The sequence below is a fragment of the Lampetra fluviatilis genome, chromosome 54 (genome assembly GCF_964198595.1).
Source record: "Lampetra fluviatilis chromosome 54, kcLamFluv1.1, whole genome shotgun sequence".
Taxonomy (NCBI): domain Eukaryota; kingdom Metazoa; phylum Chordata; class Hyperoartia; order Petromyzontiformes; family Petromyzontidae; genus Lampetra; species Lampetra fluviatilis.
Window position 1 is genome coordinate 3,916,944 of NC_136328.1, and position 26,741 is coordinate 3,943,684.

At 43.4% G+C, this 26,741-nt stretch overlaps 1 protein-coding gene across 1 annotated transcript in view; it reads left to right on the top strand.

Moving 5' to 3' along the window:
* Positions 1–26,537, top strand: part of TONSL (tonsoku like, DNA repair protein) — an 82,587-nt gene extending 56,050 nt beyond the window's left edge. The window contains exons 20-29 of the mRNA XM_078879590.1: positions 1,633–1,761; positions 2,564–2,685; positions 3,126–3,282; positions 4,579–4,657; positions 6,052–6,380; positions 8,137–8,308; positions 10,735–10,910; positions 16,675–16,748; positions 19,696–19,829; positions 25,767–26,537. Of these exons, the coding sequence (XP_078735716.1) occupies positions 1,633–1,761; positions 2,564–2,685; positions 3,126–3,282; positions 4,579–4,657; positions 6,052–6,380; positions 8,137–8,308; positions 10,735–10,910; positions 16,675–16,748; positions 19,696–19,829; positions 25,767–25,981 (1,587 nt within the window). The 3' untranslated portion in view covers positions 25,982–26,537. The remainder of the gene's footprint in view (positions 1–1,632; positions 1,762–2,563; positions 2,686–3,125; positions 3,283–4,578; positions 4,658–6,051; positions 6,381–8,136; positions 8,309–10,734; positions 10,911–16,674; positions 16,749–19,695; positions 19,830–25,766) is intronic.
* Positions 26,538–26,741: the final 204 nt, after the last annotated feature.

The following is a 26,741-nucleotide window of genomic DNA, read 5'->3' on the forward strand; positions in this document are numbered from 1 at the left end:
CCTACGCATGAGTGTGTCCATCGTGGAATTGTAGGAATCAAATAGATTATTGCAGGGTCCGCCCACCTCTTTTCAGTCGGAAGTGAGAATGCGGAGCTAGAAGAGGAGTCTGTGTGATTATATAACAGTGTTGAATAATGCAGTAGATAGATAAAAGTCAAGAGTTCTATTGTGTAAACAGAACAGGTTTTGCTCCACTTCAAAACCACTATAAGAGCAGTGCCAAGAGTTGCATTTTTGAGGCAGAAACATTCTTTGCCACCGTGTGGGCCAGAAAGCAGCAGAATAACAAAGCAGCCACAGCGATAGTCTGACCCTTGCACCCTTCATTGCATGCAGAGGAGGCTCAGAATTCATTAGCAGGATTATATAAACACTTAAAAGTTCGGAATAGAATGTAACATGAAAGCATATTGTATATGCATGCAAGAAGAGGTTTAGTGATGTTTGAGGATAATCTGTAGGATGGTGGTGGGTAGGTTACCAAGACAGGCCTGAGAGAGTGGCACCCAGAGATTTAGTGACCAAGGGGATGGCCAAAAGCCATAGATCTATGTCAGTTGAGAGATCCCTCGATGTTGAGAGATTACTTCTACCAGATCAGAGCCAAGAGCCTTTTTGCTTTGACCCTTTTAGAATGCATTTCATAAGGCTAGTGCAACCTACTCAATTGCAGTGGCACGTTCACAATGCGAAGGTCACCAATGTATTTTCTCGTACCGAAATGTACGGATATATGTTGAACTTCTTTTGCACCATACGTAGCCAACCGCACTAATCGGAGGTGCGGGGGAAGGACAACAAACTAAACACAAAAAGTACTTTTAAAGAAATGTGCTTTCAATCTAGATGATTAATAAGTCCAAAGCTCCAGTGGTTTCCAAATATCGAAAGGAAGAGAGCTCCAGACAGCCGCAGAAACGCATCTGGAAGCACACAGTGCGGTGACCATCTTTGTTCGATGGCCAGCCATAAGCCGGTGTTAAGATGACCAGAGTTCGCGCGATGGTTTATTCTTCTTGACGAGATCAGCAAGGTATGAATATAGGACACTGTAAAACAAGACCTTGCTGGGTGGATGTTGGATGTCCAACAGCTGCAGCATCTGGCAGAAGGAAGGCAAAGTTCTAGTGGCATCAGCAGCGTTGGTTGTAACGGCGTCTTGAATTCCACCGGCATGATGTTCTGTGGTATAAGTTCAGCTTATCGAAAATTGTTTCATGTTTAATTTTATTTTTTATCGTTGTTCCTTATACTATTAAATAGTAAACAGCTTGGCACTAGGTTACACCTCGTTTGCAGTACTCTTATGGGGGGGTTGGTGGCTTTCTTGTTTGATTGAAAATATTTAAACATGAAAACGGCTGTGAGATGAAACATCTCATGTTCACGGATGACATATTGGGCAGAGAAAGTGGCAGGATTAGATCAACATTTACAGAATTAGAGTGCTTTACAAAATACAGATTAGTAAAAAGAAAACCCAAAAAGCTATTAAATATTTATCTGGAGATGTTGATTTTGCTTGACAAGAACATGCTCATGGTTGTGTTTGCATTCCGTTGTTTAATGTCTGATAAGTACACATTTTTCGCCTCACCAAAATGCATCTTGGGTTTATTGAACGTGCAGATTCGTGATGACTCTGACAGCGAGAGGTGCTCATCTCCTGGATCCGAAACGGATCTCGCGTTCATCCGCGAGTCGACGTGCGAGGAGCGGCAGGCAGCCGGCACTTCGCTCGCACCCCACCCGAACCCGGTGAGAATGCGCGGCGTTGACGAACGTGCAGTGCCTCTGCAGAATGTACGCGTGTATGTCTGGCATGTTGAACTTCTTTCGCACCGCCAAACATGCTAATGAATGATTTACTTACAGCACGCAGCATTGCACATGGCGCCACGGTGGCGAGATTTTAACTCCCTAGCCTGGAATGATCTTCTTTTTGCTTGCAAGTTTCAGATTTACTGAAATACACCTTGGACGGGCAAAAGGCTAGTTTTATTATTTTCAATTTATTTTCATTTTTTTTAAAATTAAGTTTCCTATTTTTATTGTGGGTTTTTTGCTTCTATTATTTTCAATGTATTATTTTGTATTTTATTTGTATACATTTATTATTATTTGTTTTTGTTTTCTATTTATGTGACTTTACCGAAAGAATCAAGAATATGAATTCCTGCAGTCACGAAAGTTAAATAAATACATTAATAAGCTATAAAATATGTGATAATTATCATAACACAACAACAAATTGTTTTAGTGAACAAAGTAAATAGAATTAAGTATGAAATAATAGTTTATAAATTAATTTACCTTAAATGATGATGATGCTGCACATTATCACTTTATCTCATCACTTTATTTCATCCCTTTCTCGAGGCAGTAGTTGTGTAGAGTTCCAGATGCAATTCGCGGATAGCCAAAATTGCGGATTGCAAGTTCGTGAATAACGAGGAATACTATAACTACAAATGTGTTTTAAATAGTGAAACTTGCAAAAATGAACGGTTGATATGAAATAAAAAAAAACATGTGCTTTGTGTGTGATATCAACTTTCAGGCACCAGCACTGATGGTTCAGTCCCAGGCAATCCCGCCATCCTACGTGGGATGTACCATGCCGCCAATGAGGATACGTGTCAGAGTTCAGGACAAGGTTTTCCTCATTCCCCTTCCTTACAGGTACACGAGCATTCATCCAACCCGTTTGTGCGTTAGTGGGGGTGCCACCGTGGCAAGATGTTAACTACCTCACCAGGTATGCAGGAGGTTGTGGGTTCGGTTCCGACCCTGACGCCTTTTGTGTATTTGTAGTTTCCGCGTGTCTGTCTGTCTCTCTTTCTCTCTCTCTCCCCGTGGTTGCGTGAAATTTTCTCCGGGTCCTCCGGTTTTTCCCTCCACATTTAGAATCAACGTTGCGTGTTCAAGCGTATTTGGACGATGCAATAACATTTATACGCGATGATAATAAGCCACTTCGTTGACCTATCGTTTGCGATGGTCATGTGAGCTTCTGAAAAAAAGCTTTTTTATAGGTCAGTGCAGGCCTTACACCTGGTAAAATAAAAAAAAAGTTTTTATATATATTTTTGTTTTATAGCTTCCGTGTGGTTTCACCGCAGCGAGCAGGCAGTGCGCACAGTGGCGTGGCTCGCGGAGCAGGCGAGCGCTCGCTACTACTCGGAGTCGGGGCTCAGGCCGCGGCTGCAGCTGAAGCAGGAGGGTGCCCAGCTCTCCACGGAGGATCTCATCACCAACACTCTGTTCAATAACGAAGAGGTAATCTCGTCGTTCTGTACGTATGTACTCACGCGTGTTGAACTTGTTTAGCGTCACCGTGCGTAGTCAACCGTGCTAATCGTAGGTGCGGACAACAAACCAAACACCCACAGCCGTTCTAAAGAGATTAGTTTTCAATCTATATTTAAAAGTATATTGGACGAGATTACCTCTTCAATAATGATGAAGAGGTAATCTAGACTAGATTATTTAAGAAGTAGCAAAGTTGGCTACAGTAATGAAGAGGTAATATGCTCATTGCAACACCTTGTTCCAATAATGAAGAGGTATTCTCGTCATTATTAACATCGTGTTCCAATAACGAAGAGCTAATCTCGTATTTCACCAATTGTTCCAAGAATGAAGAGGTAAGCTAGTAATTTGCCAACACTTTTTTCCCAAGAATAAAGGGGGTAAACCAGGGAAATTGGCAGACCAACCGGACAATACAATCTGGAGAAAGGTTTTGCGGATTTCAACCACGTTGAACTGTCAGCCTCTCCTTTGTTAGCTCCTCTGTATTTGGGTTGTACCACATGTTGTCTTGCTCGATGTCCGACATCTCGCACCGCGTATACTTCTCCAAGAACCGAATTGAGCAGCTCTCACCCTCTCCGCTATAGATCGAGAGAACGTGAGCTGTCCGCCCCCGTTATTTCTCAGACTTGTCCGCCGCAGGAATGTATGTGTGTAGAACTTCTTTCGCACTGTGCGTAGCCAGCCGTGCTAATCGTAGGTACGAAATGTGTGGCAGTTAAATTCCTTTCCCTGGCAATGGTAATTAAACCCAGGAAAATAAAGACACAAATGCAAAGAACCTCCATGTAGCCTTTAATAGACTGTTGGGACAAGTGTTGTTAGTGAGCACCTATTAAGGCCAGCACGGCACACGAGGATATGTGTGGCTAACACTACACCCAACCGTCTTTGTCTCCCCAGTGTTTATTGCATACTTCACCAGGAATTTATTTATGGCTGAGTCGACCTAGGGAAGACGCAGGACGAGTTCAGATATTCGCCACTGTTATTGGTAATGAGCTTGGGTCCCCGGGTTTGTAGCGCAATGCGCTAATCACTGCACCACCACTCCCCACAAATGTTTTTTACATAATACATATCTGTTATACGGCAGCGTTAATAGGACAAATTAGGTTAGGTTTTTTGTTTGTGGTTGGGCACCACTGCTTTACAAAGTCCCTTTGGTTTTTGGGCATTAGAGATTTACTATTTTCATAGATGGCTGTCATTCCTTCTAGGAGTATATAACACGTGCATTGTTGACGTTGTGCGGTGTAGGTCCTAGCAGATGTGCTATCGTGGGACCTGCCGCCTCTCTCTGAGCGATACCGCAAGGCCTGCGACAGCCTCGGGCAGGGTAAGTGCTCTGGCCGTGCATGTGATCTTATGCTCAGTGATTTTTTTATGGACCTGAAAAAAATCCTTCACTGCATATATTATCAGAGCATAATTGGTTTTTTTACCCTTTTATCCGGCAACAAAACTGACACCTTTTTTACAAGGAGTCATGTTTGCGTAGACCACAATACCTGCAGTCATAATGCAAACAAAAAACATAACTATGATAATGTATGCACTGTCCTTGAAGTTGATTGGTCCACACCCGAAACAGCTTTCCTCAGAGCCTAGTCTCACATGGTGTTGGACCAGATGACGCCAAAATGCGCACAACTCAAAGACAATGCACCATCAGAGTATGAGAGCTCGGGGTAAGCATTTACACCATTGGAACCTCATTTGCCAGTTTACATGTTTTGCCACAAGTATGTGTGGCTAATGCAGACCTGATGCCTTGCAAAAGGTTTCTATTTGGCGTTTGAACATCTTAACACCTGTTTTATTTCCAGAAAGGGTAAAAATCTGTTCTTGTATTATTTTTGTGTTTCGTTTGTTGTCCTTTCTACGTGCCTCCGATTAGCATGGTTGGCTACGTACAGTGCGAAAGAAGTTGAAAAAGAATGGTAATATTCTTTCGTCGCAAATGGAACGGCAGGGCAATTGGGTTTATTTTGCATTGTTGATTTGTCGTGATTAGCAGTATTATAAAATTAACCATTAAAAACATTCGCTCTCATTGACTCCGATGGGAGAAACGATTTTGATTCGAGCGCCGACTCTCTCCCCCAACTCCTCACATCGATGCAATGCACCGAATCGCCAGGGCATGGAATCATTCCGGCGCTAGCGCTGTATGTAGGCCCTGGCAAATCGCGCTTAGTATTAATGTTCATTATCGTTAATGTGCCCGAGACGTCGCAAATGTGCGTTTGACTGCCCGTTATTTAAACTGTCATAGAGATGTGTGGGGCTATGTTAGCAATGTTGTTAGAGGCGATTGAGAGGTTGTGAGTGAGAGTGGCTAGTTTGGATGATGATGATGACAGCTGTCTCAAGGTTAAGAAATCTGAGTGTGACAAATTATAAATTTTTTCAAGAGGCTAACAATGGTATTATTGTGATGAAATAAATTAAGGCTGATATCGTTAGTAGACCTGCATCGTATGTATTAATCAGTCTGATGAAACATTAGATACATTCCATATTAACTGCTTCCGCAATGGCACCTTGAATGCGTGGGTATTGTTTACAAATCGTGAATGGTGAAGATATGATGTTTGGTGCTGGACACCCACCCACTCATCTACCACTCCGGCCTTCACAGGGTGCTACTCCCCTATAGCACTCACCCCAACAGTCCGTTAAAGGCTATATACGTGACGGTGGGGGGGGGATCTTTGTCATTATGTGCAGCGGTAGACCAGCGGGTGCAGCGTGCGCTGGAAGCCCAGGACACGGAGGCGCGGGGGGGCGCTTTCCGGCTGCCCCCGCTGGCGCTGGGCTACGAGAAGCTGCTGCCCGTACTCCGAGCCCTCAAGCTGCAGCCGTCCGTCCGGGAGCTTGCGCTGCGCTCGAACCGCGTGGGCGACGACCTGCTGTGCGAGCTGGCCGCAGCCGCGTCCACCTTGCCCGCGCTCGCCCGTCTCGACCTCTCCTCGAACGCCGTCACCCACGAGGGCCTGCGCCGGCTCGCGGAGGCCCTGGGCTCGCAGGAGGTCGTAGGAGGAGTGCTCGCGTTTCAGGTACTCGCTCGCTCATGTCTTTTTTTTTTTTTTTGTACTTTTTTGTACATGCACGTACTTACGTATGTCTATGTTGAACTTCTTTCGCACCGTATGTAGCTACCGGCTAATCGGAGGTGCGGTGGAAGGACAACAAACGAATTGGTTATTAATATTGTTAATATGGGTGTACCCATTTATACTGCTGGGTGAACAGAGGCGGGGAGGATAAAAAAAAAATAATGCACCGTTTGTTTCAACTGCCGTGCTGGGGGATTGAACTGGTGACCTCTGGATTACAGATCCATTGTTCTAACCATTTACAGCAGGAACCAGAATAAGGTACCTTTAGCATTAATGGTTAATGCCCAAGACTCATGAAGTCAATATCAAGAGCAGCCATAGGTGCAGAAAACTACCGAGTAGTATACACGTGACAACATTCACGAATCTATATTCATACTTTTGGAGGGTCATGGCCGTTTGCATCTGCGTAATGACGTCTAACGTCATAGGTGTTATATTATGAATGAAATCCATACATCTTAATTGGTAATGTTCGATATAAACAGTATATTTATGGATAGGCTAATAGGTTATTCACATTGTTAATGAAAACCAAGGCAGACGGGAATAACCTATTGGTTTGTCATACAGCATGCTAAACTTAGAACGTCTTGCAGAAAGAAAGGAGCATTATGAATGTCATTGAAACATAGCGTTATCATAATTAGTATCTGTAGATTATTTAACGTGCTTTTCTTAAACAAATGAAATGGTCGATGCCGTAGAATGTGAAGTGTGCCAGTGCAACACAGTCGTTTAACTTTGGCTTCACATTTCTCTAATCTTACCACGGAACCCACATTTTAAGATAGGAAAGCCAATGGGCATGGGCAATTGACCCGGAGGTAAGCTTAGTGTGGTTGGCAATGGGCCCTTGTGCAAAGAATGAAATGGGTTCCTCTATACTCTTTCTTTCGGTAAAGTCACGTAGGTAGAAATAAAATCAAACAAATCATGACGTTTCGATCGCAGCACAAACGATATTCATCAGGTGGGACAACCACAGCAAGAAAATGCTGAAGTCGGCAGGGGAGAGCTGCCATGGCAAGAGATTATATAGGTAAGAGAAGGTGGAGGAGGCAAGGGGGGAGAGAGAGAGGGGGGTGTGAGGTAGGGGGAGGGGGTTCCTCTGTTCAGTGTCCACCCCTCTTCGTAGCTGGACATTTGGGCCACTAGCATTTGGACTATGTTGCAGTTTGCACCAACTACACTTTCGATGGCTACACACCACTGTGCTCAATAGCTACTGCACCACTGTGCTCGTTAGCTACACCACTCTGCTGCTTTCGATAGCAGCTACACTGCTGTGCTGCGTCAAGCACAGTAGCTGTCGAGAGCGCAGTTGTACCAACTGCGCTCTCGATAGCTACATTGCTGCACTGCGCCAAGCACCTGAGATGCGGGCAATGGGAAGGATAGTATCATGTGGGAGTAGTATACAGGAGGCTGGCAAGGAGGTGGTGGTGGTGTAAAACTAAAATTAAACTGTATTTTTTTTACCAGGTAAGGCCCACTGAGCTATACCGCTCTTTTTCAGAAGCGACCTTGCTATCACAAATGATAGCTCAACAAAGCGACCACCGCGGGGAGTAAGACCTACCAAGAGAGACACGTGCTGCTCTGATGCACATTTGAGCATGGAGAGGCACTCTCTCTCTCACAATGAAGCTCTCGTTTTGTCCTTTTACCATCTGCGTGCGATGCTCCGCAGAGCCTGGAGGAGCTCGACCTGTCCCTGAACCCGCTGGGAGACGGGAGCTGCCAGCCGCTTGCCGAGCTGCTCTCCTGCTGCCCCTCGCTCACCTCTCTCCGCCTGCAAGCGTGCGGCTTTACGGCGCAACTGGTGCAGCATCACCGCGGCCTGCTGGAGAACGCGCTGCATCGTGAGTCGTGGTTTTTTTAAATAAAATATTTGTCTTCTTGGTTCTTTCGGTAAAGTCACGTAGAAGGGAAATAATAAAATAATAAAAAATAAAAATAATAAAATACAATTCTTACGACGTTTCAGCCACAACGCAAGCAGCCGTCCTCAGGTGAAGAACAGGTCTGTCGGAAAGACAGCGTCTGAATGAGCACCACCAAGCTTAAATATACGCTGCCAAGCTTGGTGGTGTTCATTCAGACGATGTCTTTCCGACAGACCTGTTCTTCACCTGAGGGCGGCTGCTTGCGTTGTGGCCGAAACGTCGTGAGAATTGTATTTTATTATGTTTATTTTTTATTATTTTATTATTTCCCTTCCACGTGACTTTACCGAAAGAACCAAGAAGATGAATCCCTGCAGTCACGAAAGCTTTAAATCGAAATTTAAAATATTTGTATTTCACATCCTCCCTTAAATCGTACATTGCAACATTCTGACATTCTGGACGGCATTACCAGGGGCATCGACGGTATCAGGCACACCGGACTCATCAGAGCAGGCATGGGGCGGGGGGAGGGATTTTATTTGGAAAAGGGTAGGGCCTGGTTTGGCCAGGTCTTTGCCATTCTGGGCTCAGGTATTTAAGATTGTTCTAAGGTTTAGGAATGGACCCCATGCACGTGCTGTGTTCTTCCTTGTCTCGGAGCTTATAGCTCAGGTGCTCCAGTGCTGAGATTGGGGCCTGATGAATTCAGCCATTGAGTATGGGAGGGGGGTCGTGAGTCACGTTTTAACGATTGCTGGGCCACAGGATACCCCCCTCCCCCCCCTAAAATGCCGAGTGGCCCATTGGCCCGAAACAGCTGCAAATCAAAGGCGTCACAGATAGGGGGGCATGTATGTATGTATATCTATGGGACTTTTTTGCCAGTATCAAACATGATGAACAAATAAGAATAGGTTTTAGCCTTTCTGGCGATAAAACAGGTGTTAAGATGTTCAAACACCAAATAGATATGTTTTGAAAGGCATCACGTCTGCATTAACCGCACATACTTGTATGTATGTATGTTAAACGTCTTCTCTCGCACCGTACGTAGCCAACCGTGCTCTTCGGAGGTGTGGGGGAAGGACAACAAAAATGCGGTTCTTGAATTGGCCAAAGTTATTTTAATACTTGGGAAAATAAGCACCAAGCGGCCGGTTTACAAACACAACTTCTGAAGGGCATAGCACACACTGCGCAGGTCACAAGCCTCTGTTGTTCTTGTCCCACTTGTTTAGCCAGGAAAGCCTCACTGAATCTCAAGACTGATTTTTTTTGTACGAGGGTTACTGCCAGGTTTCTTGCAGTAAGGAGGGGTGGGGGGCGATGATGCTGTGTGCAATTTCCATCGAGTAATTTGCGGGTAATTTTTCTTTCACCGTTCGATTGTTTGGCCTTTACCAGCTTTGTGTGCGAATGTGGCGACGGTTGTCACCGATACCCCTTTCGTAGTAAGAGGCAGCTGTTACAGCCTTGCAGCCATCTGCACACAGATCATCTCATTAACTTTCATGCCACTTATTGATTACTATGACATTTTATATACATTCACTCCAATTATAATCTAAAGGGAGCTTCGACCTAATTTTACATTCCACATTATGTTTAAATCCCAGGGCCAAAAGTCTTTCAATCCATCATTCCCAGTCTTGACATTGTTTTTTTTCCTTTATTCTGGTTTCATCCATTTGGCGCACTGAGAAGGAAATTAGCACCGGTCAATTTTTCTTCACAAGGCACAAACCACATTTGTGTCACTTGTGTCAATGCAAAATAAATAAGCAGGTAGTAAGTAGACCTCCTTCACATATTACTGTTTCACACATATCTTTAGCCACACAGCCTTCTGGGAATGACTCTTTTTCAACAACCATGGTTCGATAGAAGCGAACTTTTCAACCAGTTTGGACATTCAATGTCTCATTAGCAGAGCCAGGCCTCCACTGCACAATATTGTGAGTCCTCGGGTGTGATTCATATAGCATTTTACTCCGCTCTTTTATGGAATTCCAGAAATAAGTTGTTTTGTAAATTATCTTTGTGTTCAACCACGGTCTCTCAAAAGAGACTTTTATCTCAGTAGATACTTACCTATAAATGAAAACGTTAACATTTCCTTTAGTTTGCACTCCTTTCTTGTTTTTGCATTGTTCGTTGTTGTAACTTTCTGACCCCCCCCCCTACTAGACATCTGTGAAAAAAAGAGCTTTATAGCTCATAGGATTCCTCCTTCAGTATAAATAAAGATTCTGAAATCCGAAGTACTATTTGCGTTTCTGCGGCTCATTTAAGACAGGAAAACTGCTTGTTTTAAACTCCTGTCTGCATGCAATGGCAAACCAAAAAAATCTTCCCGTGCAAAAAAATGTTGATTTTGTTTTTATTTAATGCCTCTCTAGGTGTGAATCGACTCCGGAGCGTGGTGTTGTCCCACAATGCACTGGGCTCAAGCGGCGTCGATCTGTTCGTGCGGAGCGCGCCGAGCCAGCGCCTCGCTCGGCTCGAGGTGTCCGCCGTGACGGTCGGCCCCGGCGACCGCCTCGCCCTCGATCCCGTCTGCAAGATCCTTCACCAGGTGGCCACGCGTTGCACTGCTTCACCAAACCTCGTTTGCGTTTCACGTAGTAGGGCGCCTCTCAACTCGGGTCTCTTTGACCGTAGCTTGCAAAAACGACGACGCGCAATGGAATGGTGTGCCGGTTGGCAAGGGGTGCGTGCGATGGAAACGTATTGACAGAGATGGAGGGGGGTACTTAGGGAGCACGAATGGGGAAGTGTAGAGACAGGAAGGAGTGGAGGGGCGAGGGGAGGGGAGAGAAGAGGAAGAGAATGGGCAATAGAGTGGAGGCAAGGCTTTCACACTGGGTTGCTTATGAAAAGGTCTCGTCAAGGCGCATATAAATCGTCACACGAACTTCGGTCATCCTCGCAGCAGCTTCGAACTAAGGCGGTCACTGCATCGCGCGCTTTCAGATGCCATTCTGTGGCCGTCTGGAACGCTCTCCGATATTCGGATGCCACTCGATCTATGCACTTTTAAAAATAGATTGAAAACTAATTTCTTTAGAACCGATTTTTGTGTTTAGTTAGTTGTCCTTCCCCCTGCACCTCCGATGAGCATGTTTGGCTATGTACGGTGCGAAAGGAGTTCAACATACATACAAGAAAACACGTTAAGTGACCTGCGCATTGTGAACATGCCACTACAAGTGAGTAGGTGGGACTACCTTTCACAAAATGCATTCTAAAAGGGTCAAAGCAGAAAGGTTCTTGGCTCTGATCTGGTAGAAGCAATCTCTCAACCCTCAGAATAAACCCCAAGTGTTTTTCCTGTCGGCTCGCTTCCCTTCATTCTAAAGATTATTGAAACTTCAAACAATAAAAAAAAGTACCTTTCTTTTTTTAATCTTCAACAATTCACACTGACCAGCATGATGAAGTATGACCATATTCCCCAAATTAAAGACACGATGTACAGAGGCTTCCATCGAGCAGTGGATTGAACATGCGCAAAAAATGGTGATTATTGTAATAAACATGCACATATAAATAGCAATGGTCGTATTCCTCATCATTATTAATCATATTGATACCTGCTACGTCTATAATGATATAGCAGGAAATAATCCTTTTTTAGTTACTAGTCTGCAAGGGATGATGTCGATGGATTAGTTATGAGCACGTCGAGCGTCATCACATAGCCATATGGTCTCGTGACAAAGGTCTTTGTTGGCTGATGATAATGAGATGGGCATGCTCAAACTGATTGGGAATTTACGACAGGGATGACTCCTCCCTTTAGAGCCTTTGCAAATCCTAACGTTTTTATCGTAATTATATTTCTGAAGCTGCACCAAATTTCAGCTTCGTGTTTTTATTTCGAAGAATGTCTTGCGTAACTTTATTTCTGAAGCTGTCCTTTGATGGAGTGCCATGTGGCATTGCGTGATATAAAATTGTGTATTTGGGTGTTTTTGTTTAACTTACGCATTTTTAAATGTCATTTGTTGTTTTCAGAATAAGTAAAAAAAATAAGTCTGGGCTCTCTGCTTGCCTGGGTGAAAAGCGGGGCCGTGTCTCTCCCCGTCCTGGCTAGCTTGCTCTACTCTTTTCATAAATGCATTTGTATGAATAAACCAGTTCGTTCAGTAATTGTAAGAGAAAAATAGTTTACTATTGCTGCGGTTTTAAGTCGGGCAATGATTTGAATAATAAACAATGTCTAGGAAATTCGTTTTCAGCGGTCCATAGCATTTGACTCTGTTGCATATGAAATCCTGCCATCTGTTCTCGTACTTATTGACCGTTTACGTCTGCCAGTTAATCTGGCGATCGGGCGGTGTGTCCCAGTGACCGGTGGAAATGCGTAGAACATCAGTACTCTGATAAATATTTGTATCCAATTGTTATTATGATTGTTCCTGGGCTATTAAGAAATTAACCAAATCTAGAGATCAATCTACTTTATTAATTGTGACAACACTTTAAATCCCACACCTAATAATCGGTAATAGTGACTTCTTCTTCTTGGTTCTTTCGGTAAAGTCACGTAGAAGGGAAATAATAAAATAATAAAAATAAAACATTATAAAATACAATTCTCACGACGTTTCGGCCACAACGCAAGCAGCCGTCCTCAGGTGAAGAACAGGTCTGTCGGAAAGACAGCGTCTGAATATAGTGACTTACTTGCTCCTATTCATCCCCTATGGGACATAAGCTGCAATCAGCTCTCTCCATGTCTTCCTGTCTCAATCTTAACACAGACAGGACACGAACTCATTTTGCTTCACTGTCATCTTCTGATCACTCTGCAGCGCATCGGGTTTAGCATTTCCACAGCAATGATGTGGAGACCCAGCAATGTTGCCTGTAAATGCTTGGATCGCCAGCGTGTATACCACCCACACCCATTGTTATCATCATCATCAACAACAACTCGTTGAAGTGGGTTGTGGTGGTTACAAGACTCAGTATTACTCAGCCATAAAAATAATATAAATTTATCGCCACAAGTGCATGAACCGCAGATAAAATAGATTAACATGTTAAGCTTGGAATTGTATTTTTAGTGCACGTTTGTCACAGGTAAATTATCCCAAAGCAACTGAAGAATTGCTACCGCCCCCCCCCCTCCTCATTTAAGTTGTTCATATTTTTCAATTAGAATTAATTGAGTGGAATGTGGAAATCCAGTAGGGGTTAACACTATGCATTGATTCATCAACCAATATTGATTCCCACGATACATGCACCCGCTCGCATGTGAAAGGAAATAATGTTTTTTAAACATTCTTTTTGGCAAATTAAACTCGAGCGATACGCTGGCGTTTCACTTCTCTAACCGGACAGAGCAAACAACAAAAGTGCACAAAATGCGAGAAGGGATAAGGCAGGAGACGATATAAAATGAGACAAATATACAAATTAATTCTTCAATCACATCACAGCCGTGGATCGTGACAATCCATCTAATCGCCGTGGGGGTGGGGTGGGTGTGCAGGGGGTGGGGAATCAAACACCACACCTGCAGAATGCGATGTGAAGCCACTAAAAATTCAATTGTGAGTCATTCCATGCAGAGTCTTACCCGGCTTTCAAAAGCCAAAACCTCACCACCTTTCATAACGGCGACTTAGAACAGAATACTACTTGAGTCCGCTATTGGATATTTCAGCAATTACCCTTTGAGCTGGAGAGGTTTGCATTTGTGTCCAACCACTCTTTGGGAAAAAAACAATTATTCCTGAAATACATTGATGTTCAATTTATAAAATGTAAGGCTTTGTTGGACTCTTCAGTGAACGTGAAGTATGTATACGAATAGCAAAAACAAAGAGTCCTTACACTGCTGTTGGGCAAGTGCAGTTCATAAACACTTTGTCATCTTTGACCCTCTGGTGATTTTCGTAAATTTCCAGTGGTGTTCTTAGCAAAAAAAATAAAAATCTCATTCGTATTGTTAAAACAACAGCACAATTCATGAAGAAATTAGACCGCCACTGCCCGTAAATAATGTAAATGAAGTGCACAAATAGCGATGCACACACTGCCCCCAACGTAATGTTCACACACGGCGTTGAGCTGCAGCATTATTAAACTCGACCGCTTGAGACACCTGTCTACGGCTCGGCGATCGTTGAATTTCCACCGCTGGCTCAGGGATGGAAACAGGAAGTCAGCACCAATGCCTCAATGCTCATATGAGCAGGAAACCACTCACTTTTTCTCAGTTTCGTGGCCATGTTACAGATGTATGCACTGACGTAAAGGAATACATTCAATGGCATATATTGCCCTGCTTTCGTGTGATTTGTTTAAAGAATTGTTTTATTTCATATTCTTTTCATTTTAAAATGCATTTTAATTTGTATTCAACAAACAAATCGGTCGACAGGTATGACATGCTCGGCAATGTTTTACATATAAAAACACCACCGCTCGATATCGGCATGGGTCAGATTTGTCCAAAAGTTGGTGTGTAATTTAACAGCTCATAAAATATCCATCAAAAGGTGCCATTCTTGAATCTTAAGTCCCTTTATCCTGTATCTCCCATGGGCCCTCCCAGCGGTGCCTCATTCTCAAGGTCTGACCTATTGCATAATCCAGTATCTACCAGAGGCAATAATGTGAAAAATAGATGTTCGCTCGCATGTGACTGCATTCATTTGAGCGTAATCCCGCGAGTTTTGAAGGGGAAAACATTCTACCATCATTTCGAACAGGTTTGCCATACCCTTAATAATGAATGCTATGTATTCAACATGTTTGGCACAAAGAAACAAACAAACAATTGAATATTTCCCGCGGCAAGAACAAAAACAACTCCATGCTTTGTTACCACCGCATGAACTTTGCGAAACATTTGCTGCATGACTGAATGTCGAGTTGCAAACAAGAGGCAATATACAATATTCACTGCGAGAGTTCCTGTTCCAATTGTTAATCCTGTGACGGAAATCAATGCTCCTAATAATAATGAAATAATGCTGGCATCCGGCCTTTAAAAAGGGTTGTCCCAAGGCACTGCTGCTATGAAATCAAAACGAAAGCACAGAGGTTGACGCATTCATGGTTAAAAAGGGGGAAATCATATTTCTTTACATTCCACCCCTGGACGTTCCAAGTTTATCCATCACGAGCCACGATCAGTGGCAGGAGGATTGCAGGACCCTAGTGGAGTGCAGGTCCCATATGAGAGTGAACCTGAAGTTACTTTCCCACGTTGCCCTGCTGTTCAAGAAAAAAAAAATGTCTTATATTTTTTAAGGTTAGTGGTTTAATCTGAAAGTGAGTGTTCAGTGTTGAGCTTGAGTGGTGTTTTGTGTGTTCTCTTCGTGTCTCTGCAGTGTTTTATTAAATATGTGTAAATATCCATAATATGCTCTAAAGAAAGCTCTTTCTGGTGTGGACCAATCAGTTTCAAAGACAGTGGGTATATTACCAGAGCATGTTTTTGTTTGCATGTTCACCACAAGTATGTGTGGTTAGTGCATACATGATTCCTTGCAAAAGGTTTCTGTTTGGTGTTTTAACATCTTAACACCTGTTATATTGCCAGTTCTTTTAAGTTAGTTTTGTTTGACCAGGTGAGAACTCTCGAATCAAGGATATTCTGCTTCGTGACAGTGACCTGGGTGAGCCACCAAAATGGCAAAAACAAAACAAACAAAATAAAGTTTAGCAAATAAAATAAATATTGCACACACATGTTAAATAATAGATTCCGTGTAGCGGCAAGTAGGCTTGGTTAGATTATTTTTGGACACGTGCAGGAACATTAAACAGATATGTGAGGTCACTGTTGTACTCATGTCAACAATCAATTCCAACCTTAGATCTCTCCATACTTATTTGCAGATGTTTCAGCCTTTTGCTCCATTCTTTTCGTTAACGTCCATTGTCTCCGATCCGTACGTCATAGCTGGCACTGTGCAGGCACCAATGGTATGCTGCTTTTTGATTTTACCGTCGTCAATACAATGATCCACATCGTTTTTGGCATGGGCCACGTGGGTAGGTTTATGCCAAATTTCTTCTCATTATCCCTCCACCACCCTGACAGAATTGTCACGATGACAAAGACGGTATTCACACGTGCCAATGTATTGATTAAATGCTAATCAATGGTGATAATTTTGCCATTAATCAGCCACCTGGCCCACGTCAAAACAGATATGGATCGCTCTGCTTTTTTAATACATTTAATTATAAAGAGGTGTTATTTGCCACAACATGAGGCAGTGCTTTTTGGAAAACTGTATTTCTTAATTAATTAGGGTTAAGCAGCCGTTACACAGATGAATGGATGTCAACATTGGTATTATCTCACCTAGGAGTCGTGTGCATTAACTCACCTGGACATCTCCTCCAACAACCTCAACGATGCCTCGCTGCGGGAACTCAGCCGGTAAGCGTGAGCTTGAGGACGGGAGTGCGTGAGCATATGTTGCGTTGCAGTGTCTACGCATGGCATGTTGCGTTGTTTTATGGAACAGATAAACCAAATGCTTTTCGGCACTGCCATTTACATAATGGTCACATGTTACCATATAGATATTTTTTATAAATGCACGAACACGATAGTAATAATATATTCCTGACTCTTAAACAGATAATACCTACGTTTATGTTTAACTAGCTTTACTACCCCGGCTTCGCCCGGGACTTAATTCACCACGTCCGGCCACCTTTGTCTCCCCAGTGGCGATGTTCACACACCACACCAGTTAATTGTTTGAGGCTGAGTGGACCTAGGGGTGGCCGTGAGCGGGAGTCGAACTCGGGTCGCCGGGTTCGTAGCGCAGCGCGCTAACCGCTACACTACAATGCGTTACGCTTCCACATGCGCGGGTCACATGACAGATTTTACGTCACAGCTCACTTGCTGTGCAAAAAATATACAGTATGCATTATTGAGCTCCCCCGCCCCAAAAAAAAAAGTGTATTTTTATAATTTTTGCATCGTGTACAGTCTGGAAAGTACCCACATGGCAAATTTCCAGTTTGTTGCATGTCGGGAAATCCGCTAAACATTTTGAACAGACACACATATTCACAACTTTGCCTTTTTATATATATTCAGATGATAAAAGGGTCACAACATTAGCTCACTGAGTCCACTTAACTTTTTGCGTGTTGAACATTGTTAACATTGTATAGTAGTATCCTTGCTTGTGCTGTTGTTTGGGGTGAATTCAATCTGTCAGTGGTTCGCAGTCAATGAAATGATTACTGTTTTTCGGGAAGTCAACAGTGGTTAAGAGCACACCAGCAATTGATGTAATAATAATAATTAAATTTTCTATAGCTTCATGCAATTGCATACCACAATGCTGCACATCAATTATCCAGTTGCGTACACAGATAATACAAAAACAAACCCCACTACTTAGCAAAAAAAAAACGAATACATGAATAACGAGAAAAATACACTTAAGAAAAAAAAATCGCAGAGAAAATAAATGAAAATAAATAAATCCGTTCGGTCTCCATACCCCAGACCACAATTCCAACATTTCGCCGGATTTTGTAATTCTCTTGTTTCGCGATGGCGCACCAGTGGCTGCGTTCGTAAACGTTTCTCTGTACTTTTGGGGGAGTGCCTGTGCCTTGAAATGCACTTACAACACTCTAAATGACGGCAATGTATTATTTTAATGCGACCTCCATGATGTCTGTAAACAAAAGAAGCACATTACCAAGCAAACTGTGACGCATTGGCGCCGGTCGTTGCGAGCACTCGTGTTAGAACGTTTGGGCTCGCGGGCATTCGTAGAAAATGCATTAGGCATTTGGCATCATCGATAACGCATCTGCGTTATCCATGCACACCCATGAATGTGTATGGCGCCACCTTCCCTCCGTAATACAAAGGAAGCAGAGTGCTTTTAGTGACGATGGCGCACACGATAAGTGTAAGGGTGAATTTGATAGATGTGAAGATGACAATTATATTCCGAGAAAGATCAAATATATGCTAATATAGAGAATTAACATGCGCGTGTAGTTTTCTAATTCATCTTATAAGTACGTTCTAGTTGATGATGCTGATGATGGACTTCCTCAACAAATTATATATAAACAAGAGGGAAGCTTATTTCTCGCAAAAAAGTACAGACAGGTTTCCCCACAAACACGCTTTGTTGACAAACGGGAAGGATGTTTGTTTGCTAATGTGGACACACGAATCCATCTCGGCTATTGGCTCGGCAATGTGGACAATTTCAAGGCCGATCCACTCGGCATTGATATCACACCAAGGCGACGATCAGCTTCACTCATCGGCAATAGAAATATGAGTGTTTTAGAGCTTATGACATTATTTCGTAAAAACAGAAATTTAGAGTTATTTATTGCGCCCCGGGTGCTAGCCTTCTCCGTGGAACGTTGGCACTTCGCTGTACATCTTCGCTTTTTCACCGTTGCTTAAGAACACGCGCTTTTGCCCGTTTCAAAACCAAGTCGTTTGCGTGCGCAAAAGTTGGTTCTTGTCATAGCTGAGGTCTTATCTCCGAATGATCTTTTCAATGAAGACTCTGACGTTTATTTGAACTTTTTACTCCGCAAAAAGGGCCAGACAGCAGCCCCCCATAGAGCGTTAATAAAATAATAACACATGTAAATTTTAATTATATTACTGTACTTTGTAGAAGAGGTTTTGCTGTTCAATGCCCCCTCTCCCACCATTTTAACTCCTCCGACTCACCAGCGGAGTAATGTGATTTCGAAAGAGCACGTTAGATGAATTGACACTTAATTTTGTGATGCGCGCACTAAGACTGAAGTAAGTTAGTCAGGCCACAAAGTTCAGTCGCGATAATGCCCGAGGTGCAGCAGTACGACAACCACAAGCGCGGGCAGCATCAGCTGCTTATTCTCACACACCACTTTGAAGACCTTGTCCGTGTGAACTTTATCCTGTGCACACATTTGTCTTCCCAATATGCATCTCACTACGCATTAGAAATATTTTTCTTTTACTAAATTTTTTCATTTTCTTCCTTTAAATAGGCTGTTACTGTCTTTATTACGTGTGTGGGTTGTATTGTAAATATAATGTGTACTGTAACCGGTGAAATATGTAGACGTAAGAGTGAGGTTCGATAGCTTGCGCTTCCGAACCCCAACCATTGCCTTTACTTCTTGTGGGAAAATTATGATTACTGTACATGTTTTTTCGCGCTACGCGCCATTTTTCAACAACACAACCCCCGCGTAAAACGAGAGGTAGCCGTACAGGGATGCGTCAACGTTTAGGTGTTCTACGAATGCGCGCTGTGCGACTGTAATGTGGTTTGGCTTTGCCCCTGTTGCTTTTTTTTACTTTTTACTCACCCGCGGTCCCTTCCCTACAGGACATTGGTGCAGAACAAGTCTCTCACCTGGCTGGACCTGTCTGGAAACCCGGACGTCACCTGCTGCGGGCTCGACATCCTCCTGGGGGCGTTACGTGAGCGGGCTAAGGGGCTCGAATACCTCAACCTCACCGGTATGCAGACGCACGCAAAACTAGTCTACCGACGTACACACACACAAAGACGAAAAGTCCGTGAGCGCAGAGCAAGATATTTCGCTTGCCCGTACCGCCTGCCGTAGCGTAACTTTAGCGGTCCCAACATATATATAGTTATTTAGATATGGGCAATTTGTGTCGTAATCGTTTTAAATTAGTGGGTTTATCAAATAGTTCACTCGTGGCGAGTAATATTCACCGATTGCCAAGTGGCTCTTCGTTGCACCGCTTAGCCATTTAGCAATCCAATATTGGGTGAAGTCCTCCCAAGGTGTTTTGGTCACAGCGGTTGTTTTGGTCATAATTCACCACGCCAGTCAGTGCAGGCTGGTAATGGAGGTCCCCGCGGGCCGGTTGAGATGTATCACTCGGCGTCGCCCTTAGGGGATTGAACTTGCGTGAACGAGTGCGTGAACGAGTGCCGTGACTGCATAGAGGGTGCCACAGTGGGGAGATGTGAACTACCTTCTCTGGTATACAGGAGGTTGCGGGTTCGATCCCGACGCTGACGCCTGTGCATTTAGAGTTTGGCATGTTCTCTCTCCCCGTGGTAGTGTGGATCTTTCTCCGGGTTCACCGGTTTTTCCCTCCACATTTTTAAAGATGCTTTTAGAGTAATTGGCTGCTATAAATGTACACACGATAAGCCACTTCGTTGGGCAATCATTTGTGAAAAAGAGCTATATAGCTCAGTGGGTCTTACATAGTAAAAAAAATACAAATTGTAAAGTATTTAAATTTAGTTTTAGTATATATTCTGCTGTGATTGGTCATCACGTTGGCATGACATTATTATTATTAAATAATTACAGGGAGACTCCGTATTGGTTGAGAATATAGCTGGAATCTATTTTTTTATTGACAGCACCAACTCACGGATCCCGTGCATTGTTAGAAACTGAATTTACAACGGGCCCTCGTAATGCGAGCATCGTACAGAGACCGGTTTTTACACACGGGTAAATGCACAACTCTGTATTCACGGACACCGACACAAATCATCATGTGCAAACACGCGCCACTTTATTAAAAGTCACACGCGCGTAGGGGAACACGCGCATGCACACACATAACATTTGCGTGCCTTTAATTTGCTGTCGGTGAAATAGCCACGCGCTGTGCCGTCAAGTTAATGACAATCAATGCGGTTCTAAAAAATGTTTTTTTTTATCATCGGATAGTACGTCCGTAGAGGTTGCAAGATTAAAGGAAGCGAATGAGAATTGGAGGTGTCGCATATACGCTGGAAATGTGTTTTTTTTTTAAGTAGTAATTTTTGTGTTCGTGTTCTTGCTTAGCCTATTTGATGGACGTAATTGTTTTTATTTCTGCCATTATATTCAGTAAATTGCAAATGTTTTATCTCATCTCATCACATCACCGGTTTATGTAATAGGTGCTGTGCACGTAATTTTTTCTTCCAACTTTACTGTTTTTGTTGAAATATATTTAATTCACAAGCTCTTACGTTGTTTTTAAAATAGGACAATAATCTCCCATTCGACAACGATGAACATTCAGTTGGATAATTATTGGATTTTTTTGCACAAAATAAAATCACAACTTTAATCATGAACACTACTTTACAACAGACTATTATATAGTAAGTAGGCTCTGGTGTATTTGCAACAGTCATTGAGCACAACGATTGATTGACACCAGTAGATTGTTTTTTTTTACGTTGTGGTGAATTGTTATGCCCTTTAGTGTCTGTAGGGGCAATGTGGCACACAAATCAATTGCCATCGATTTTTGTTCCGTGATTCGTTGCCAGTGTCTTGAGCTTAAGTCTCAGTATTTATCAGTGAATTGACGTATCATTACACCTTACGTCATGTCATTGCTCGAGATCAAGGGTGGTTGACGTGGCCCAACAGTAGCGTCCTCACTGCTAAATCGCAGAGTTTCACGGTGCGAATTTTGGCGGCTGACCTGGTTAATACTGCGGGTGTGTAACAGCCGTGACTGTTCTACGCGCCGTCAGCTTCACAGTGGACATTGAAAAGATCCCCGTGACGTCATTCGCAAGAGTAGAAAATTCACCTGCGAATGTTTATATTGGGATTATGCGCATAAATCATCGCCCCCCCCCCCCCCTTACTGTCAGACGAATGCCCCAGGTCACCCTTGAAAATGAGGCTCGTGTTGGTCTCTTGATATCTCACCCGGTCAAACTAAATCAACTTGAAACCCTGACTTTAGAGTGTGGTGCCTCTAACACTGGAGCATCTGAGCAAAGTGGACTTTGCATGATTTCGAGTTGACGTGGACAGTTTTTCGTTTCGGCAGATGCTGCATCGTGAGCAAAACTGTAACATAAACGGATTTCAATTGGATTAGGTTATCAATCTGGACTACAGATTTTTTTCACAAAACCAAGAACATTGGCTCACAATTGCGTGACCGTAGTTACGTACCGCGAGCCATTTCCTGGGCGATGCCATACCTGGACATCTGTGAAAAAGGGCTTCATAGCTCATCGGATTCCTCCAGTATAAATATTCTGATTCTATGTATCAATTCCATGTTTGTGTTTTGACAAAACCTCTTTGTGCGCAATTGCATACATTGACAAAGCTTTTCAAGGTTCAGAAAAAAAGCCACAATACTTTTCCACGTTACAAAGGGCATATTTTTTTACAGGACGTGGCTCAATTTTGGCCGAAAAATTGTAAGTACGTGACCCCCGCCCCCCCGGTTTAGATGGCGGACATGAATTGATTTTTGTTGAGAACAAAAAAGGGGGCAGTTTTGACGTCGGGATTGTCTGACAAGAGGAATTTGCAAAATGGGGGGGCATTGCTTTTTGAGACAAAACGCTCAAGAGCTTGTGTTTATTTTTAATTACAAATTAATGGGCAGATGCTGAAATAGGTTTCTTTACTCCCCCCACCATTCAGAAATAAATACTCTATTCAGTGCAAATTAGCTTCTGTTATCAAAACGTGGGCGGATATGGGAATGTATGAGAGAACATTTTAATATAAGGCACACAATATAAGGAATTCAAGCCGTGCTTTGTGCCCGGAGAGCATCGCCTCCATCCTTATTGCAGCGACGTCTGGGCTACACACAGGAGATGCCCTATTGATGACCAGCAATGTACAGCGGCTCCGTGAGCTTTTTATTTTCCACACGTGACCCCACAGGAGACGTTACTGGGGGAGAAGTCAGCAGTGGTTGTCCTTTGGATGGACTCAGACCCCGCCATCAGAATGGGGAATTTCCACCACTGGCTCAGCGCTGTAAACATGAGATAAGCACCATGGTCACGGTGACTTTTTTGAATGATGATTCATCGTTTTGTTTTGCTTGTTTACCCTGTGGTCGATGTAGTCCCTTATTATTATTATCACGTGATAAGCCACTTCGTTACGCAATCGGCCACTTCGTTGGGCAATCATTTGCGGTCAGGTCGCTTCTGAAAAATAAGCTCATAGCTCAGTTTGCTTTACCTGATAAAATAGAAATAATCTTTTGTAAAATAATGTAGTTTATAAAAGGAAATTAGTTATTTATAAAACATTTTTTACATTTAAAAAATATATTTTTTGTGATTTGTTTACCTTTCCCATACTTTGCACTCCTGTAATTTTGATGTTGTAACTTTCTAACCCGCCCCTACTGGACATCGGTGAAAAAGAGCGTCATAGCTCATCAGATTCCTCCAGTGTAAACACAGATTCTGATGATGTTTTGTCAGTCCCTAAACGTATTTGTAAATCTATAGGAGTCTGCGATTAACAGAACTAATCGAGGAAGTTTTGGTCCCTGAGAACAACCAGATTTATGAGCAAATAAAATGATGGATAAGAGACATTTTATACTTGAAATACATTTTGTTTAGACCAGTAAAAGCACTCCTTAGGCCGATACTTATTGCATTTACGCACTTAATATTCAAAGTACATCAGGCAATCTGAAAACATTTGAATCGTTTATCATCCCCACTGGAAAGTCAAAGAAAATATTTTGCTCTCTGCAATGTGCAATTGTAAGATGAAACAATCGTACTGTGCACAGCGTTATATTATTGGTTCTTTCGGTAAAGTCACGTAGAAGGGAAATAATAAAATAAAAATACAAATATAGAACAATTTTTATTATTCTGTATTTTTATTATTTCCCTTCTACGTGACTTTACTAACAGAACCAATAATATGAATCCCTGCAGTCACGAAAGCTTTAAATCAAAATTGTGCACAACATTGTTTATATTTATTCTTTTTGCTCAAACGTACGCTTTTTTTTTAAGTGTGGACCCCCGGAGCGCATCGTTACCCGGAATAAGAACTCCACGAGTCCCAAGGCTGCTGGTGTTGAGGTCGAGTCATCCTGAGGGGCATCCCGACGATCGGGTCGGCTACGGGAAAGAGTAGCAATAGTTTACATGTGTGAGACAGATGGGCACGGGTATATTCAATGCGGGAGATATTTTCCACCCACCGTGGTGACCGTGGCATTTGTGCAACAGTCACATTTTTATCGGTTTAAAGGTTATGTCGCGTGGTTTTTTGCCTTTAGCCCTCTCAGGTACGGCATTGTGATCTTGGTATATAACGCCGCCTCTGTTGAGTGCAAACCGATTGAATGAGGGCATCAGAATTTAGAGAGAGGGCGAAATTGGCCCAAATTTGCAACGAAAGTGTGTAACCGCGTCTCCAAATTGAGACAAAATTTTTTCTAATTTGTTCACGTTTTCATGCAGTCTGTGATTGGTAAGGTAAAAAAAAAGACCCACATCAAGGTTTTCCAAATATTTCAAGCGATATCGTGGGGTTTGATGGACATTCGAGTTAAGCAGGCCTTCATCGTGTTTCTCATGTGGCCACGTGGAAGGAAGAACCGCACTAATACAACGTCAATATTTAATCATCCAGTTTTAACACACCTTGTCACATTTTCCACGCCGCATTATGCACTGTGTTGCTGCCAGTCAATGAAATGTAATCTTACGGAGATACAAACTGGGCTTAGGTCATATTATATTTTCACACTGTCCAAACATTTGCCTTCTTGTATTAAAGCGGCCGGGACATTATTGAGTGTCATTTTTCCGTACAACTAATTATGAGATACAGGTAATACGTAATTACTTTATTGAGATACAGTATTTCAATTTGTTAAACAATCGCAAGTTGAAATGTCACTTTTCTATCCGCTTGTTCCACTTACAAGTTTCAAGTGACGCAATTATGTCTGAAACCATATATTATTAAGGAGTAAGGCCTTGGTACTTTGTTGCTATGATGTGTTTTCGCGATCGCAAGGAACGGATCCGGTTCCCGAAGAAGTTATAAACAGCGTAACGGCTAAAACCTACCTTGCAGTGCCTTGAACACTCACCGATTCTTTGTTTACTTTTGCAAGCGACGTGATTTGTGGCCTCTTAATTTCAGTGGACTTCTTGTCATTTGTGAAAATTACACGAGGCACTCAATGGTTTAACCCCACAATATTTACAGGAACTGATCCATTTATGCACTCCAACGGGGGGTCCCTGAGGTCTTTGGATTGCCTTCTTCTGAGTACCCTGAGGTCAAGGCTCATTGCCTGGGGTGGTGGGACTTTTGCCGGTGCAGCTCCCGAGATTTGGAACCCTTTGCTCATAAGACAAATCAGAATCGTTACATATCTGTCTTGCAATCTTACCTCTTTAAACTGGCCTTCACCTCCCCGCTATTTCTGCCCATTTACCCTGATTCTCCTTATTTCCCGGCTTTCCATACACGGTGGCACATTGTGCTCTGATAATGGATGAAATGCGCCACTCGACAAATGCAAATCATTATGATTGTGATCCTTATTCTCGTGAGTCTAATCACGACACGGGTTGCGCGGGGCCATCGTTCGCCGTCCTCGGGCCCGCGTGCCCCACGTGCGTTGTCGCTCATCGTCGTCGCCTTGCCCCAGGGTGCCACGTGGTCGGGCCGCTCGGGGGGCGTCTGCGAGAGCTGGACGAAGCCGCGGGCCTCCTGGGGGAGCTGCGCCTGTGCAGCGCGGCGCTGGGCAAGGACGACCGCGCGGAGCTGGCCAGGGCGTGGGAGTGCGGCACGCACGCCGGCGAGCGGCGGGTCTTCGACAGGCACGGGAGGCTCTTTTTGACTTCGACCGAGTCGCAGCAATGAGAGGCCGACGATCATTACGGGGGGCGACGGGTGCCGGAGCGTGTGCAATAACAGCGGCGGACGTGCGCACGTTGTCCTAAACCTCAAACGGCCTGAACGATTGTCCGGTGTTGCAACGCGCATCGCCGATGGGGGACCCAACGGTCGTGTGAAACGAGCTTTTCCCGTTAGATATTTACAATCAGCCCACGTGAAGAATCGCCACAGAGTCCAAGCGCAAGGGGTTGGACAATTTGTATGCTGTACTATTGAAGTTTGTCCCAAATAGATTTAAACCCCCCTTCGCATTACAGTGTTCACGTCGAAAATAATTTCACTCGTATATACCGAGCTGTTACCGTGCATCACCCCGATTACTGTTTTGTTTTTGCAAAAAATAGAAGTACGCGGTTGATTAGTCGGACTCGCGAATTTCAAAATTGAAGGTAATTTGGATGCTGCAGTCAGTAGGACCTTTGCCCAGAGTGCGTGTCCTTTCGTGCGTGGTTCTCGTTACTTTGGTTTCTTATCGTAATGGAAATGTTTTTGTCCATGTTTTATCGTGAATGTTTTTGTTCTGCCCGTAAAATCACACCTCGTGCACGTAACGTTACTCTTGTTTCCAGCCTGCGCCACACATTTTTTTTGTCTGTTTGTCTTAACGAGTTTCTCGCCATTTTTACAGAAAGTGTCGTGGAGTTGGTTTTGCCATGTTGTCTGTACGTCCCGTATTTTTTGATAAGCAGTGTGTATATGACTCGCGCGTCAAGCAAGAGGGTAC